At 40.6% G+C, this 18,332-nt stretch overlaps 1 protein-coding gene across 11 annotated transcripts in view; it reads right to left on the minus strand.

The window, feature by feature from the left end:
- LOC137019322 (centrosomal protein of 128 kDa-like) overlaps nucleotides 1–18,332 on the minus strand; it is a 210,961-nt gene that overhangs the window by 32,560 nt on the left and 160,069 nt on the right. For all 11 annotated transcript variants that reach the window (XR_010894990.1, XR_010894991.1, XR_010894992.1 and 8 more), the window contains one exon: nucleotides 11,295–11,487. Coding sequence is in view for 8 of the 11 variants with exons in the window: in XM_067384651.1 (XP_067240752.1) it covers nucleotides 11,295–11,487 (193 nt within the window). In the remaining 3 variants the exon portion in view is untranslated. The remainder of the gene's footprint in view (nucleotides 1–11,294; nucleotides 11,488–18,332) is intronic.

Below are 18,332 nucleotides of genomic sequence, written 5' to 3' on the forward strand. Positions count from 1 at the left end.
TGTGATCAGACTCCTATAACGAACACACTCGTGAAGTTTCATAAAGATCAATATATGTATTAAGACGTTATAACACATTTCCTGTTTCCTTTTTCTCGCCATAAATTCGTTGCCTCGCCACGGCCAAACCGTTCGAGATATCAAAAATCCCCTGGCAATTTTTAATCATCAGTGTCTTGACTTCATGCTGACCGAGTTTGGTGGCGATCGGATTAATCGTCTAGGAGGAGTATATCAAATTCCAGAGCATGCGTTTTTCAAACAACCCTTAATAGCTGACTTCCTGTTGGCGTGGCGATTAACTTAGAGCGCGAAAGTTGTTCGGCCCGATGAGGTCTATATGTGTACCGAGTTTCATACTAATACGTGCAAGCATGTTTAATATATGGACCAAATTTTCAGACTTTTTTCAAGGGGGCGCTGTCGAGCCCCCCTGCCACGCCCGGGTACCAGCCTCTCCGGCGTCCTAATGGCCGCGGATTCCAATGTGTGTGCCAATTTTCAAGAGTTTTTGAGCATGTTAAGGCCCCCAAAAAGCCCCGGAAGACGGAAAAAAAATAAAATAAAAAAATAATAATAAATATAGCTGCGAGCAGCGATGGCGGGCCCAAGCCCGGTGGCACCGCCACCCCGGTGGCTTCAGGGCAACTGTGCACAGCGGGCAATAGGCACTTAAAACGGTTAAACATCAAAGGACTATGTCAAATTCACTCCACATTTACTGCACTACAAGGTGCCGTTATAGAGCCCCTCCTCCCTGCCCATTTTCAAAGGATTACATGTGCCAAGTTTTAACATTATTCTGATGAATTTTGAAGCAAATCAGGTAAAAATAAGAGGGTGATCTCAATGTATGCTGAAAGTGACACATTTTCTGCTTCCAGTTGGTGGCGCTATGACTTTGAATCACAATAGTCAAATCCATGTGATCAGCCTTGTACAACGAAGACTAAGCCAAAGTTTCATCAAAATCAATTAATGTATGCAGAAGTTATAACACTTTGTTTCCCTTTTCTTGCCATAAATTCGTTGCCTCGCCACGGCCAAACCGTTTGAGATATCCAAAATCCGTTTGCAATTAAACAACTTCAATGTGTTAGCAACAAGTTAAAAAAGCTTGGTGTAAATTGGATAAACCCTGTAGGAGTAGTAGTATAAAATTCATAGCCTGTTTTTTCAAAAAATTAACATTCAAACCAAAATAGCTGACTTCCTGTTGGTCGGAGCTAATGAATGTAAATTAGAAAATTGTCCGGATTGATGAGAATAATATGTGTACCGAGTTTGGTGACTGTAGGAAAAACTAACCCCCCCTCTTGTCAAAAGGTGGCGCTACTGAGCCCCTCCACCACGCCCATTTCTATGGCTTTGTCCATGTCTACTGGTTGACAATATTGATGTGTGTGTCGAGTTTCATGCAATTTGAAGCATGTTAAGAGCCTCAAAAACACTCAAGAATATTATTACAGTTTGACCTGTTGCCATGGCAACAATATTTCAAATATCAAAAATCCTGTCATAGGTCTACATCTGCTGTGTATTGACATTACACTGATGAAGTTTGAAGCAAATCAGGTAAAAATAAGAGGGTGATCTCAAAACATTTCAAAAAGTGATACACTTCCTGCTGCCAGTTGGTGGCGCTATAACTTTGACTCACAATAGTCACATCCATGTGATCAGACTCCTATAACGAACACACTCGTGAAGTTTCATAAAGATCAATATATGTATTAAGACGTTATAACACATTTCCTGTTTCCTTTTTCTTGCCATAAATTCGTTGCCTCGCCACGGCCAAACCGTTCGAGATATCAAAAATCCCCTGGCAATTTTTAATCATCAGTGTCTTGACTTCATGCTGACCGAGTTTGGTGGCGATCGGATTAATCGTCTAGGAGGAGTATATCAAATTCCAGAGCATGCGTTTTTCAAACAACCCTTAATAGCTGACTTCCTGTTGGCGTGGCGATTAACTTAGAGCGCGAAAGTTGTTCGGCCCGATGAGGTCTATATGTGTACCGAGTTTCATACTAATACGTGCAAGCATGTTTAATATATGGACCAAATTTTCAGACTTTTTTCAAGGGGGCGCTGTCGAGCCCCCCTGCCACGCCCGGGTACCAGCCTCTCCGGCGTCCTAATGGCCGCGGATTCCAATGTGTGTGCCAATTTTCAAGAGTTTTTGAGCATGTTAAGGCCCCCAAAAAGCCCCGGAAGACGGAAAAAAAAAAAAAAATTAAAAAAAAAATAATAAATATAGCTGCGAGCAGCGATGGCGGGCCCAAGCCCGGTGGCACCGCCACCCCGGTGGCTTCAGGGCAACTGTGCACAGCGGGCAAAGTGCCAAGTTTTAACATTATTCTGATGAATTTTGAAGCAAATCAGGTAAAAATAAGAGGGTGATCTCAATGTATGCTGAAAGTGACACATTTTCTGCTTCCAGTTGGTGGCGCTATGACTTTGAATCACAATAGTCAAATCCATGTGATCAGCCTTGTACAACGAAGACTAAGCCAAAGTTTCATCAAAATCAATTAATGTATGCAGAAGTTATAACACTTTGTTGCCCTTTTCTTGCCATAAATTCGTTGCCTCGCCACGGCCAAACCGTTTGAGATATCCAAAATCCGTTTGCAATTAAACAACTTCAATGTGTTAGCAACAAGTTAAAAAAAGCTTGGTGTAAATTGGATAAACCCTGTAGGAGTAGTAGTATAAAATTCATAGCCTGTTTTTTCAAAAAATTAACATTCAAACCAAAATAGCTGACTTCCTGTTGGTCGGAGCTAATGAATGTAAATTAGAAAATTGTCCGGCTTGATGAGAATAATATGTGTACCGAGTTTGGTGACTGTAGGAAAAACTAACCCCCCCACTTTTGTCAAAAGGTGGCGCTACTGAGCCCCTCCACCACGCCCATTTCTATGGCTTTGTCCATGTCTACTGGTTGACAATATTGATGTGTGTGTCGAGTTTCATGCAATTTGAAGCATGTTAAGAGCCTCAAAAACACTCAAGAATATTATTACAGTTTGACCTGTTGCCATGGAAACAATATTTCAAATATCAAAAATCCTGTCATAGGTCTACATCTGCTGTGTATTGACATTACACTGATGAAGTTTGAGGCAAATCAGGTAAAAATAAGAGGGTGATCTCAAAACATTTCAAAAAGTGATACACTTCCTGCTGCCAGTTGGTGGCGCTATAACTTTGACTCACAATAGTCACATCCATGTGATCAGACTCCTATAACGAACACACTCGTGAAGTTTCATAAAGATCAATATATGTATTAAGACGTTATAACACATTTCCTGTTTCCTTTTTCTCGCCATAAATTCGTTGCCTCGCCACGGCCAAACCGTTCGAGATATCAAAAATCCCCTGGCAATTTTTAATCATCAGTGTCTTGACTTCATGCTGACCGAGTTTGGTGGCGATCGGATTAATCGTCTAGGAGGAGTATATCAAATTCCAGAGCATGCGTTTTTCAAACAACCCTTAATAGCTGACTTCCTGTTGGCGTGGCGATTAACTTAGAGCGCGAAAGTTGTTCGGCCCGATGAGGTCTATATGTGTACCGAGTTTCATACTAATACGTGCAAGCATGTTTAATATATGGACCAAATTTTCAGACTTTTTTCAAGGGGGCGCTGTCGAGCCCCCCTGCCACGCCCGGGTACCAGCCTCTCCGGCGTCCTAATGGCCGCGGATTCCAATGTGTGTGCCAATTTTCAAGAGTTTTTGAGCATGTTAAGGCCCCCAAAAAGCCCCGGAAGACGGAAAAAAAAATAAAATAAAAAAATAATAATAAATATAGCTGCGAGCAGCGATGGCGGGCCCAAGCCCGGTGGCACCGCCACCCCGGTGGCTTCAGGGCAACTGTGCACAGCGGGCAATAGGCACTTAAAACGGTTAAACATCAAAGGACTATGTCAAATTCACTCCACATTTACTGCACTACAAGGTGCCGTTATAGAGCCCCTCCTCCCTGCCCATTTTCAAAGGATTACATGTGCCAAGTTTTAACATTATTCTGATGAATTTTGAAGCAAATCAGGTAAAAATAAGAGGGTGATCTCAATGTATGCTGAAAGTGACACATTTTCTGCTTCCAGTTGGTGGCGCTATGACTTTGAATCACAATAGTCAAATCCATGTGATCAGCCTTGTACAACGAAGACTAAGCCAAAGTTTCATCAAAATCAATTAATGTATGCAGAAGTTATAACACTTTGTTTCCCTTTTCTTGCCATAAATTTGTTGCCTCGCCACGGCCAAACCGTTTGAGATATCCAAAATCCGTTTGCAATTAAACAACTTCAATGTGTTAGCAACAAGTTAAAAAAAGCTTGGTGTAAATTGGATAAACCCTGTAGGAGTAGTAGTATAAAATTCATAGCCTGTTTTTTCAAAAAATTAACATTCAAACCAAAATAGCTGACTTCCTGTTGGTCGGAGCTAATGAATGTAAATTAGAAAATTGTCCGGATTGATGAGAATAATATGTGTACCGAGTTTGGTGACTGTAGGAAAAACTAACCCCCCCACTTTTGTCAAAAGGTGGCGCTACTGAGCCCCTCCACCACGCCCATTTCTATGGCTTTGTCCATGTCTACTGGTTGACAATATTGATGTGTGTGTCGAGTTTCATGCAATTTGAAGCATGTTAAGAGCCTCAAAAACACTCAAGAATATTATTACAGTTTGACCTGTTGCCATGGCAACAATATTTCAAATATCAAAAATCCTGTCATAGGTCTACATCTGCTGTGTATTGACATTACACTGATGAAGTTTGAAGCAAATCAGGTAAAAATAAGAGGGTGATCTCAAAACATTTCAAAAAGTGATACACTTCCTGCTGCCAGTTGGTGGCGCTATAACTTTGACTCACAATAGTCACATCCATGTGATCAGACTCCTATAACGAACACACTCGTGAAGTTTCATAAAGATCAATATATGTATTAAGACGTTATAACACATTTCCTGTTTCCTTTTTCTTGCCATAAATTCGTTGCCTCGCCACGGCCAAACCGTTCGAGATATCAAAAATCCCCTGGCAATTTTTAATCATCAGTGTCTTGACTTCATGCTGACCGAGTTTGGTGGCGATCGGATTAATCGTCTAGGAGGAGTATATCAAATTCCAGAGCATGCGTTTTTCAAACAACCCTTAATAGCTGACTTCCTGTTGGCGTGGCGATTAACTTAGAGCGCGAAAGTTGTTCGGCCCGATGAGGTCTATATGTGTACCGAGTTTCATACTAATACGTGCAAGCATGTTTAATATATGGACCAAATTTTCAGACTTTTTTCAAGGGGGCGCTGTCGAGCCCCCCTGCCACGCCCGGGTACCAGCCTCTCCGGCGTCCTAATGGCCGCGGATTCCAATGTGTGTGCCAATTTTCAAGAGTTTTTGAGCATGTTAAGGCCCCCAAAAAGCCCCGGAAGACGGAAAAAAAAAAAAAATAAAAAAAAAAATAATAAATATAGCTGCGAGCAGCGATGGCGGGCCCAAGCCCGGTGGCACCGCCACCCCGGTGGCTTCAGGGCAACTGTGCACAGCGGGCAAAGTGCCAAGTTTTAACATTATTCTGATGAATTTTGAAGCAAATCAGGTAAAAATAAGAGGGTGATCTCAATGTATGCTGAAAGTGACACATTTTCTGCTTCCAGTTGGTGGCGCTATGACTTTGAATCACAATAGTCAAATCCATGTGATCAGCCTTGTACAACGAAGACTAAGCCAAAGTTTCATCAAAATCAATTAATGTATGCAGAAGTTATAACACTTTGTTGCCCTTTTCTTGCCATAAATTCGTTGCCTCGCCACGGCCAAACCGTTTGAGATATCCAAAATCCGTTTGCAATTAAACAACTTCAATGTGTTAGCAACAAGTTAAAAAAAGCTTGGTGTAAATTGGATAAACCCTGTAGGAGTAGTAGTATAAAATTCATAGCCTGTTTTTTCAAAAAATTAACATTCAAACCAAAATAGCTGACTTCCTGTTGGTCGGAGCTAATGAATGTAAATTAGAAAATTGTCCGGCTTGATGAGAATAATATGTGTACCGAGTTTGGTGACTGTAGGAAAAACTAACCCCCCCACTTTTGTCAAAAGGTGGCGCTACTGAGCCCCTCCACCACGCCCATTTCTATGGCTTTGTCCATGTCTACTGGTTGACAATATTGATGTGTGTGTCGAGTTTCATGCAATTTGAAGCATGTTAAGAGCCTCAAAAACACTCAAGAATATTATTACAGTTTGACCTGTTGCCATGGCAACAATATTTCAAATATCAAAAATCCTGTCATAGGTCTACATCTGCTGTGTATTGACATTACACTGATGAAGTTTGAAGCAAATCAGGTAAAAATAAGAGGGTGATCTCAAAGCATTTTAAAAGTGATACACTTCTTGCTGCCATTTGGTGGCGCTATAACTTTGACTCACAATAGTTACATCCATGTGATCAGACTACTACAACCAACACACTCCTGAAGTTTCATAAACATCAATCAATGTATGCAGAAGTTATAACACATTTCCTGTTTCCCTTTTCTCGCCATAAATTCGTTGCCTCGCCACGGCCAAACCGTTTGAGATATCCAAAATCCGTTTGCAATTAAACAACTTCAATGTGTTCGCAACAAGTTAAAAAAAGCTTGGTGTAAATTGGATAAACCCTGTAGGAGTAGTAGTATAAAATTCATAGCCTGTTTTTTCAAAAAATTAACATTCAAACCAAAATAGCTGACTTCCTGTTGGTCGGAGCTAATGAATGTAAATTAGAAAATTGTCCGGCTTGATGAGAATAATATGTGTACCGAGTTTGGTGACTGTAGGAAAAACTAACCCCCCCACTTTTGTCAAAAGGTGGCGCTACTGAGCCCCTCCACCACGCCCATTTCTATGGCTTTGTCCATGTCTACTGGTTGACAATATTGATGTGTGTGTCGAGTTTCATGCAATTTGAAGCATGTTAAGAGCCTCAAAAACACTCAAGAATATTATTACAGTTTGACCTGTTGCCATGGCAACAATATTTCAAATATGAAAAATCCTGTCATAGGTCTACATCTGCCATGTTTTGACATTATTGTGGTGAAGTTTGAAGCAAATCGGATAAAAATAAAATGGTGATCTCAAAGCATTTTGAAAGTGACACACTTCCTGCTGCCAGTTGGTGGCAGTATAACTTTGACTCACAATAGTCACATCCATGTGATCTGACTATTACAACCAACACACTCGTGAAGTTTCATAAAGATCAATCAATGTATGCAGAAGTTATAACACATTACCTGTTTCCCTTTTCTCGCCATAAATTCATTGCCTCGCCACAGCCAAATCGTTCGAGATATCAAAAATCCGCTGGCAATTTTTCATCATCAATGTCTTGACTTCATGCTGACCAAGTTTGGTGGTGATCGGATTAATTGCCTAGGAGGAGTATATCAAATTCCAGAGCATGCGTTTTTCAAACAACCCATAATAGCTGACTTCCTGTTGAGGTGACGCATAACTTAAGGTGATGATACACGTTAGATCGGTCGTGGGCAATTTTTTGAGATCCTCCAATCAGAATGTTAGCAGCCGATCACGTGACCGGTTCGGAGATTTCAGAAAAAATTCAAACAAGATGGCGGCCTCTCAGCGGCAGTGGAGCGGAGAAATGGAGTGTGAACTTTTATCTTTTTACGCTAGTAAGTTGTCATGCGACAACCCAAAACAGGGAATTTACCTCATATATTGCTTAAAATACCAACAACTGTCCGAAAGTAATGTGTGTATGCTGGAATGAAGCTATTGAAGGATTTCAGTTAAATACTAAAAAGACGGAATTTTTCAACGTCTGTAGTAGCGTAGGCTGTAGGGCGTTTGACATTAGAATAGCTTTTGATGCGATCGATGCGGGTTCGAATCCGCCTTTTGCCGAACTCGCTCTTCTCCCTTTTCCTGTCACAAATCAGATCGGAAAGGCATTTATTTTTAATAAAAATGAAGAAAATATTTGAAAAGTTGAAATAAAGTGCCTATCAAGTGTTTATAATAAAGTATTTATTGAGTTGGCAATAGATTTGCTCCTCTCTGATTAGTTGCTGCCAACTGTCTGTTGCCCTAATTAGTTGCCCTGTGTCTCATCAGGTTGCCCGTTGACGGCAACATTGCCCAGCAACATTGCTCAAAACGTTGACCCGTGTATCATCACCTTTAGAGTACGAAAGTTGTTTGGCCCGATAAAGTCTATATGTGTACCGAGTTTTATATTTGTATGTGCAAGCGTGTTTGATATATGGACCACGTTTTCTGACCCAATTCAAGGGGGCGCTGTCGAGCCCCTCTACCACGCCTGGGTACCAGCTTTTCTCTGGCTGGGCTTTGGCCATAATAATCCTTAAGGGATCAAGAGGGCCCTGCGCGCTAATTCGCTTTGGCCTTAATAATAAACAGAGCAATTCCAATGGGGTCCTCACACCATCGGTGCTCGTGCCCTAATAATAATAATAAATGGAGCAATTCCAATAGGGTCCTCACACCATCGGTGCTCGGGCCCTAATAATTTAATAGCCCTACGTGCCCGTCCGCTATATGCCATTGTGAGGGGGTAAACATTGTTCAGGCACGGCATCAAAGCGATTACCTGTTTTATCCAAATCCACATGCATGGACGTTCAATGTTCAGTACGTTTACTAGACTGTGTGGACTAGCTTTGGCTTTCTGAGCTGTGGCCGCGTTTTTTGTGACCACGGACGGTGCACGTGTGAATGCGCTGAATGCGTTTTTCCGCGCTCACGTGCAAAGGAGTATCTTTGATACTCCCCTCTTGCCCCCCCCCTAATGTCGCCCATGTGTATATATATATATATATATATATATATATATAAATCCAGTCTGTTGGATAATATTTGTAGCTTGGTGTGAAATGGAAATATATGCTAATTTTATAGCCTGTAACTTCGCAATAGTAAAAATAATCAGCTCATTGCACAAAATTTGTTGAGGAAATTTCTGGCACTGACTGTGAGATATGGTCTTGTGGTGTATTTTTTTATGTTTATTAAAGTGCAAGAGGGCCGTTCAAATCTTGATCAGGGATCGCACTGCATTTTGTGGAAAACAGCAGATTTTTTTGCTAATAACACAGTTTATGTTTTATCATGGGGAAACCTAACACAACATAAAATAGTTATTTATAATAAATCTCAACTGAAATTTGCGCTGTAATATATCTTTTTGAATCCGTTCTGAATTATGGACCAAATCACGTTCATATTATTAACATCTTTAATGAGGTTACTGCATCTTAATTTTACATCGCAGATACAGGGAATACAAACACTGATCTCTCTATTCAAACCTGCAATAATTAATAAGTTTAATTGTCCCAGGACTTTATGTAGACCCATGTTGAAAAGGCCAATTTACAGAGCCCTGCGCTGACATGTGGGAAAAAAATAAACTGCATGTCTTAGGCCAGTGGTTCCCAAACTGTTGGTACGTGAGGTGACAAAAGGGGGTACGTGAACAAAATGCTGAGTAGTTCATTTGATTCTACCTTAAAATAATATTAAAATCGAGCATGTATTTCTAACTACCAAAATGTCGTAAATCCAGTACATTTAATCAAATGACCTCATCATTTGCAGTCAAAAATGACTGTATCCACAAAAGCAGCATGCATATGATAGATTGCGTGCAGTCTGCTGCCTTAAATCGCGCTAAATTACTGTCTTTCTCGACAATGCACCTTTGTAAAAGTGGGGATTCAGCACATACTTGCATGAAGAACAAATAGACACAGATAATGAATTAATTTAGATTTAAGACTCAAACTTTCTCCGATACAAAAACATACCTTGTGTGAGTTCTTGTATTTAATGATGATAATGAGCAAGAACGCAATTGTTCCCAAATATCCACATGATTGCAAAAGTGACATTATTATAGAACAGTCCAAAACATAAAACGCACATTTTAAACATAGTACTGTCAGTATTTACTCTATTTTGCAATGAAATAATAGTTCTGACGAAAACCACAGCAGAACTACAACACATGTCTGTGTTTCGCGAACAATTCTGTGGCTTTGAATGAATCGCGAGAGTCAATGATTCATTCACAGTCACTTGCTTTGTTACTGAATGAATGACTCAATGACTCACTCATAAAAACAGTGACTTGCTGCCACCTACTGGCAGTTTTAGTTTAATATTTAAAAATTTTACTTAGTTTTACCATCATTGCATATTTCTCTATTGAACATTTTTTATTTAAAACATCATTTATTTTATAAAGTTATTCATAAAGCTAAAAAAAATGCACTGGAAAATCAATTTAGGGGGCAAATATTGTCGCTTAATGGTGTGACTGCAGTTGAAGTGGAAGAGAGGGGGTACACAGAAGGATGGTAATCCCTTCAGGGGGTACTCCAAGCTAAAAAGTTTGGGAACCACTGTTTTAGGCTATTAATCATTCGAAACATGAGGACATTTTATTGGGATATTTCTTCCCTGTGTTTTAATTGCACTGTAGTTAAATTGTGGCTAACTTTTAGAACCTTTTTTTTTTTTTCATTTCTTCATTTTTCAAATCATAAGAACAAATTAATAGCCTAAAAATGTTCTCACATTTTTAGTAGAATCATTTTAATAAAAAGTGATCAACAGGTCCTTAATTCATTTACAAAGGAACAATTTAATAAAAAGTGATCATCAATTTCTTAATTCATGGACACTTTATTTTTCTGCATGTTATGCACAGAGCTCTGTTTTGTATGGGAATAAATGTTTCAATGTGCATGCCTGACCTGTTGAAATACATCAGTGAATTATTAAATGTAGTTTCAAGCATTTTGTCTGCCGTCACTGTAATATTTCACTGTAACAATAGGCTATTCAAATAGCTGGAGCATATGTCAAGATTACATGTAATATAATTATTATTATTATTATTACCAGTAATTTTTTTCATTATTTATCTTCATTTAAAAGTACAAATGTCACAGCAGCCTTACACAATGGTGCAAACCGTCCCTTTGCACTGCCACATGGTAATTTCGCGACAAGTGTCACATGTCACTGGGTTGCATTTAACGCTGTGGCCTCGAATGCGGTTGCCATTGCCAGAAATGACTGCCAGTATAAAGTTAGCTAGTATATACACTACAGCTTATGCAGCAGAATAATGGGATATGATTTCACATTACTACCTGTGCTGAAGTGTCAGGCCCAATAAGTTCTGATCTAGTTATCACTTTTCTCTAAGGTGAGTTAGTACCTCTTTTCTCTGATTGGATGTCTTTGATGAGCCGATCCTGCAGGGTACTGTGATCCAGGAGGCTCTGCAGTTCTGAGTCTCTGCTTTGCTTCAGTGCTTTCATCTGCTCCTTGTGCTGCTGCAGTGTCCTCCTTAACCTCCTTTCACTGGATTCACGCTCACGCACCTCCTCGCACAGCCACTGGAGCTTTGTCTGAACAAACAGAGAGACAATAAATATAGACATCTGCAACACAATAATATGTACTTACAAGAAATGTAAGAACTTCTGAAATAGGACTGTCTCTGCAACTTCCTTATGATACACATCACGACTCGTGATATAATAACTACTTGTCATAAAAACAAACCCTCTGGTCCTCTTTGGTCAAAAATGACCAAAAAATTTTATATTTTGAATTTTTTTATTTTATTTTGCTTCATCGGAATGAGTGGACACTTGGTGACTATTATCGCATTAGTTATGTGAACACTCAAAAAAATCATAGACATGAATCGGATATGTTAAAGGGTTGGGAAAAAAAATAGTCACATTTGGCTTCTTCGCGGACAGAAATGGCTGTGATGTGAAATGAATGTGAAATACAAAAAAATACGAAAACTCTTTTGGTGGTACAAACTACAAATAAGCAACTGTGCAGAAAAAAGTGCACAGCAATGAAGCGGTGACACTTTAAAATGTCAAGAGTGCAAAATAGACATATTATATAAACCTTAACAAAAAGTAGTCTTTGAGAATTCCTAAATATAAATCCAAATCCACAACTTAACAAAAATAAAAATGTATGTCTAAAAGCCACTAGAGAATTTATAAGGCACTTTAGAACTAAATAGGAATCTAGTGGTTACACCATGGCATTACATAAGTTTTTCTTGTTTTACTCCCAACAGATGGCGCTAATCTACCTTTAAAAAATTGGATTTTAAATGCCTTGGGCCCTATTTTAATGATCTAAGCGCATGGTCTGAAGTGCATGGCGCAGGTGCACTTAGGGCATGTCCGAATCCTCTTTTGCTAGTTTAATGTTGGAAAAAATGCTTGGCGCATGGTCCAAAAGGGTTGTACCTAGTCTCTTAATGAGTCATGGGTGTGTTTTTGGTGTAACATGCAATAAACCAATCAGAGTCTCATCTCCTATTCCCTTTAAAATACAGGTGCGCTTGCACCATAGCAGATTTACTATTTACATGGCGGAATTTGCAAGCAGAAAGACTGAATGCTTCTCCAGAAACGAATCCTTTTATTTTTAATATTTAAAAATGTTTGTGTGCTGCAGTGTGTCCCTGTGTGTGTAACAAGCAGAGTGTACATGCGTTGTGCATCCACCTATAGGCACATATTACTAACATGCCCTTTAAATAAATAAAAACAAATTATAAAAAATAAAAAAAATACTGCACCATTGACTTTAGAGCAGGTTTTTGTTGGTCAATGTTTTTCAGTTGCTTTAAAATAGCAAGTAAACACACCTCATTTTCAGACCAGCACGCCCATGGGCAAACAGATGGGTGCGAGTGCATTTGCTATTTAAATCACGTGGGTGCTGGACATGAAAATGATAACTGTGTCGGGCTGAAACTATAAAAAAAACACTTTCGTTGTGCCTGGCGTTGCATTACGCTGAGTGCATGATAGGGCCCCTTGACTCTATTTTAACATGGAATACTGTTTTAATTGAAAAATAATTTTAAAATATATTAGAAAAAAATGGTGTATTATTTTCAATGGGGAAAATATCTAATAAACACTGTATAAATATTGCATAGTATCATAAAATCAGTGCTGTCACGATTCCTCGATTAAATTTATAGTACTCAATTTTTTTTAAAAATCATAAATTTTTCCCATCAATTTACACGTGTAGAGTAATCGGCAAAATGGTAATTGCCAAAAAGTGGCAATTTCCACGGACTAGAATCCATGAACTGCATTATTAGTTTTCTAAGGCTGCACAATATTTTAAAACCATTTAAAAACCATACTATAGCCTAGTGCTATTGTGAATTCACAAAGGATGCAATTCAACTGAATAAATATATGCCCTGCAGGTTTAATATGCGTGTAACAACGTTCGTAGATAAGGAAGGAGGAGGCGGGAACTGGCGAACGTTAAGCATAACTTTAATTCAAAATAAACAAATACAAAACGAATGTAATGCCGACAGAACCTCGCGGACGTCTTGTCGGCCACACAAACATAATAAAACATAAAATAATATCCAGGCCTGGTCCTCTCTCGTCCTTCACTGTCGTCGCTCCTCCTTTTATGCTTCCGGAGCTCCTCCTTGAGAGACTCAAGGCCGGTGCGCCTTGCAAGTGGAGCTCATTATCTCTCACGTATCAGCCTCGCGCCATTCCCTCATGGCTCTCACCCGCCCTGCTCGCCACAATGCGCTTTAATAATTTACATGCATGTAGGTTACGGCGTCTCGGAGCGGCTCCACTCACAGTAAATGCTGCTCCACACAAATTGTTATTTACACGTGGGAAGCGTCTCAAACTCCATCTCTGCATGCTGCGAGTTTGGGTTGCTAATAACATTCATCTGGGAACGCAATGTGTGCCATTTCATCAGATTTGTAAGGTAAATTATTTATAAACCTACACCAACACAAGAGAATACATCAATGTTTCTAAACATGTTCATTGCGATTTCAAAATAAAAGTTTAATCCCGCTCTCTGAGTTTGCATGTTTTGATGTCCACATGTCGAGCTTGAAGTGGAAAAATAAAAAGTGCCGGTATCCCGATGCTTGGTTAAAAATGCATTGCTGAAGAAGGGAGGGCTCGACAGGCTTCCGCATGTGCATGCAACATGTCAGAAGTGCCAGAACGCAAGGAAAACTGGCGGTACGCTTAAGGTAAAAATAGGGTAGCGGCCCTCTTCGAGCACCATGTCTATATGTTCTTTTTTCAAGAAATTGCAGTGGCTGTAGCATTTTTATCGTAAAGAAGTGGATAAATATTAAAGATTACGTAAACATTTGAATTAAATGTCATTTGGTCATTATTAAACATGAATTTGATCTGCTGTAAAGTGTAACAACACCAGGCCGATGGCTCCCTCTGCAGGTTTTTTTTATAATACATTATGTACATACCATGATTGTTTATATTATGTATTTTAACAGTGTTGTTCAATAAAACTATATAATTACTTGCCTTTGGTACTTTATTTGAACCAAATATTATTGCCTCATTTTTGTAATATATGTATTTTAAGTCATTTTAAAGGCTTACCACAAAAATATCCAATTACTTGATTAATCATCAAAATAATTGTCTGATTACTCGATTACCAAAATAATCATTAGTGACAGCCCTGCATAAAATACCTTCAAAATTTTAAAATAATAATCAAAAAATATTATTGAACAAAAATATATTAAATTGGTTTTCCTGAAAAACAAAAGTTACATTTCAAGGCTTTGGTCACCTTTGACCGTGAAGGAGCCAAGTGTGACCCCAAAACAAAGAGGACCAGAGGTTTAAGAATGTATGCTTATTAAGATTACCTGTGTGATTAATTCAACTGTATGAAATATGATCAACATCTATTATAAAGATAAAAATACTATTTTTAAGCAATATAAAATTAAACTGGAATTAAAACGTTATAGTAATGCATTAAATATTCATTACAACTCAATAAAATTCAATACAAATTACTTTATTGTAGCTTTCATATTTTCAATCAATGTTGGATGGTCTCATGTTAATGTCTCAAGTTTGACTTCCCCTCCACTACCCAATTAAACAGGGTGTTAAACAGGGTGTCTGAATGACATATATAACAGCCAACACCAGTTCCTATAAATTGTCATCGTAGGCAGAAGGAACAATTAATTGGGCTGTTATACGGGATAATATCTATAACTAATGCTGAAACAAAATTAAAGCTAAACTTTTTTATAATTCTATTGGCAGAACTATATCGACCCTGATGCACACAAACATTAATTAAATGTTAATATTAAATCATAAATATTTATATTTAACAATAAATTAAAATGGATTTATAAAAAATGACTGTATTAGCACTTCAGTACTCTGAAAAACCACAAACAGCCCACTAACATGACTTTAAAGACCCCATGAAATCAACTTTTGTGGCATGTGAATTAGCTTTGAAATCATCTATTAGCATACTCCTAATGTCCGCAGTATTGACTTCTAGCAGCTGTACACAACTGTAAAACTTACAGTTCCCTTTCGAAGGGAACTCCACTCTGCGTTGCCACGCTTTGGGGAACGTCACACGTGACTCGGTGTCTGAAAAACCAACTATCCAACAATGCCAATGCTCATTGGCCGGCGACAGCCTATGACGTCATAGGGGCACGACCCGGATGTATAAAAGCGCACCCGTGGGAGCAGTCATTATCTTTTCGTCTTTCAGGGACTACCTGTGTCTTGCCACTGTCTGATTTCTCTAAAATTTCGAAATTGTGAGTATCTTGGAAACTATGTCTGAGGGCAAAAGTTTTAGGAAGTGTGTGGATCCTTGTCCGAGGTTTCTGACCCCGGAGGATCCTCACACCCTATGTGTGTTATGTCTGGGTGAAGAGCACGCACGGTCGGCGTTTGAGGACACTGGCTGTGAGCTGTGTGAGCGTTTTCCCATGAGAATGCTCCGTTCCCGCCTGACGCTCTTCTCGAGGGGAGAGACGTCTACACCTGTGCCTGGTGGATCTGGTCCTGCTCGTGCTGAGGCTGAGCGGCGGCTGCATTCATGGGGGTCGCAGATGGAGCTCGCCGCTAAGTTTGAGAGAGGTGTCACGGTCTCTCAACCTCAAGCGGCGGCTGGCGGGGATGAGCTTCTGGATGACGATGATGCCATCTCCTTGACATCATCGGATCCAGGAGCGAGTGCTCTTCTGGCTGAGAGCCCCCGAGAGCAGGAGATGGTTTTGGAAGAGGGAGAAGTGACTGAGGTTGCCTCTTTCTCTTCCAAGCCTCCCTGTCCAGCATATGTGGAATTATTGGAGGTTGTGGAACGCGCTGCAGGCAGGCTGCAGCTGCCGTGGCAGCGCGTCAGGAAAGAGCCCGTTTGTGGCAGATTGGACGAACGGTTTCTCTCCGACCACAACCCTATAATTCCTGTGAGCCTTCCATTCCTTCCCGACCTACATGTTGAGGTGGGGAAGGCATGGAAGAACCCATACTCGGATAGGATTAATTTGCATCAGCGGGGGAATTTCGCTGATGTGGAGGAATTGGGCCAGCATGGGTGTGTGTCGATGCCCCCCATTGACGAGACGTTTGCTAACTATCTCGTCACGGGTAGCGCGCCGACACTGAAGGCTCCGGTTCTGCCATCTAAACCCCTTAAGATGACATCCCGTTTGAACGGCAGAGCATATGCTGCTGCGGGCCAGGCTGGTGCTGCTTTGCACACGATGGTGGTGTTGCAAGCATACCAGGCTGACCTGCTGAAGGACCTGGATCAGGGGCAGGGTTTGTCCCCTGATGCGGTGGCTGAGCTGCGCCAAACCACGGATTTGGCTCTCCGTGCCACTAAGCAAACGGCCGCCTCGATTGGAAGATCGATGGTGGCTATGGTGGCTACGGAGAGGCACCTTTGGTTGACCATGGCGGACATCGGGGAGAAAGACGAGGGCTCTCTCCTCGATGCCCCGGTCTCGCCATCTGAACTTTTCGGCGGTTCCGTTGAGGCGGTCGTTGGAAGGTTTAGGGAGGCGAGGGCGCGCTCAGCAGCATTTAAGAAGTGCATACCGCTCAGGTCCGATTCTGGGCCCAGACAACCGGGAGGCTCTGGTCCGCCTCGAGCCGAGGCTCAGAGGCAGGGTCAGAGATCCAGTGTCGCCGCTCGAGCACCTCCTCCACCTCGGAGTAAGTCTCAGAAGCGGCGGGATGCGAAGAAAAGGAGAGGTGATTTGAGAGAGGTGATCAATCAGCGACGTGATCAACGCCGCTGATTGCTCTCCTCGCTTGGCGAGGGAGGATTTGGTACTTTCCTTCGCCCTTTTTCGTCGTCCTCCTGGGATATGTTTTTAATTCTAAGCTGTGCACGTTCAGGATAACACCTTTGAACAGTCAGGCCGGTGGCCGGCCCATGATGAAACTTTTTCTGAAGGCCCGCCTTCTGGCTTGATAGTGAAAAGGTTCGTAGGCTTATGGAACTGGGGATATCATTCTTCTACTATGAAAGAACGTGGAAGGAATCTCTGGTCTTCGAGCCGTGGGAAGGTAAGACAAGGTCTGATTTAATCGCTTAAATGTTCGACCTTGTTTTTATTTCCTGTATTGTTTCCTGAATGTGTAACAGTAAATATGTAATAGGGGTTTTTTGGGCAAAAACTGGAGTGTTGAGACTGACTGAGCGAGCCACGGAATGGCTGCTGTTCAGTTTTCTCTCTGTATGTTCTGCCGTTCGACTATTATCAGTATAGTTTGAGCTGGCGCTCATCACTTCAGTTTATGCGTTTGCGGCGGTCCTACCGGCCGCCCAGCACAGTAGCTGTGATCTTTGCTGTATTTCTTATCTGAAATTTCGAGGTAGAGATCAGGCTTATTATAGCGCCTGTTATTTTGAATAGGCCTTTATGTTGTTTGGCCAGGCTAGAACTAAGTGTATGTATGGTGTATGTATAAATAATTCCCATTTGTATTTTAGTTTTGGCCTTCTCCTGAGGGAGTGGCTGAATTTTTTGCCCAGATTATCCCATTGCTTATGTAGGTGCAACTATGAGTGTAAAAGCTAGGTTTTTAGACTGCTTTGTTAGAGACCTTATGCTGTTTCTCAGGTGGTAGGCCCTTATCTTTGCGTAGATAAGTTTATGCTATTAATATTGCTAGGCCCCACTCTCTAGAACGTTCATGCTGAGAGGAAAATATATTTTCTTCCGAGCCACTTGATATTTTCAAGTTTGAGTTGACTATGCCAGCATTTTAGCTCTGTCCTTTAAGGCTTGGAACAGATTTGAGAATCTGTAGCAATGATTTTATTTTTTCTCTCTGTCAAATAGCATGTATTTCAAAGTTTCCTTTGAGTTCTAGACGTTTGCCCTACATTA

The sequence above is a fragment of the Chanodichthys erythropterus genome, chromosome 4, assembly GCF_024489055.1.
Source record: "Chanodichthys erythropterus isolate Z2021 chromosome 4, ASM2448905v1, whole genome shotgun sequence".
Taxonomy (NCBI): Eukaryota; Metazoa; Chordata; class Actinopteri; order Cypriniformes; family Xenocyprididae; genus Chanodichthys; species Chanodichthys erythropterus.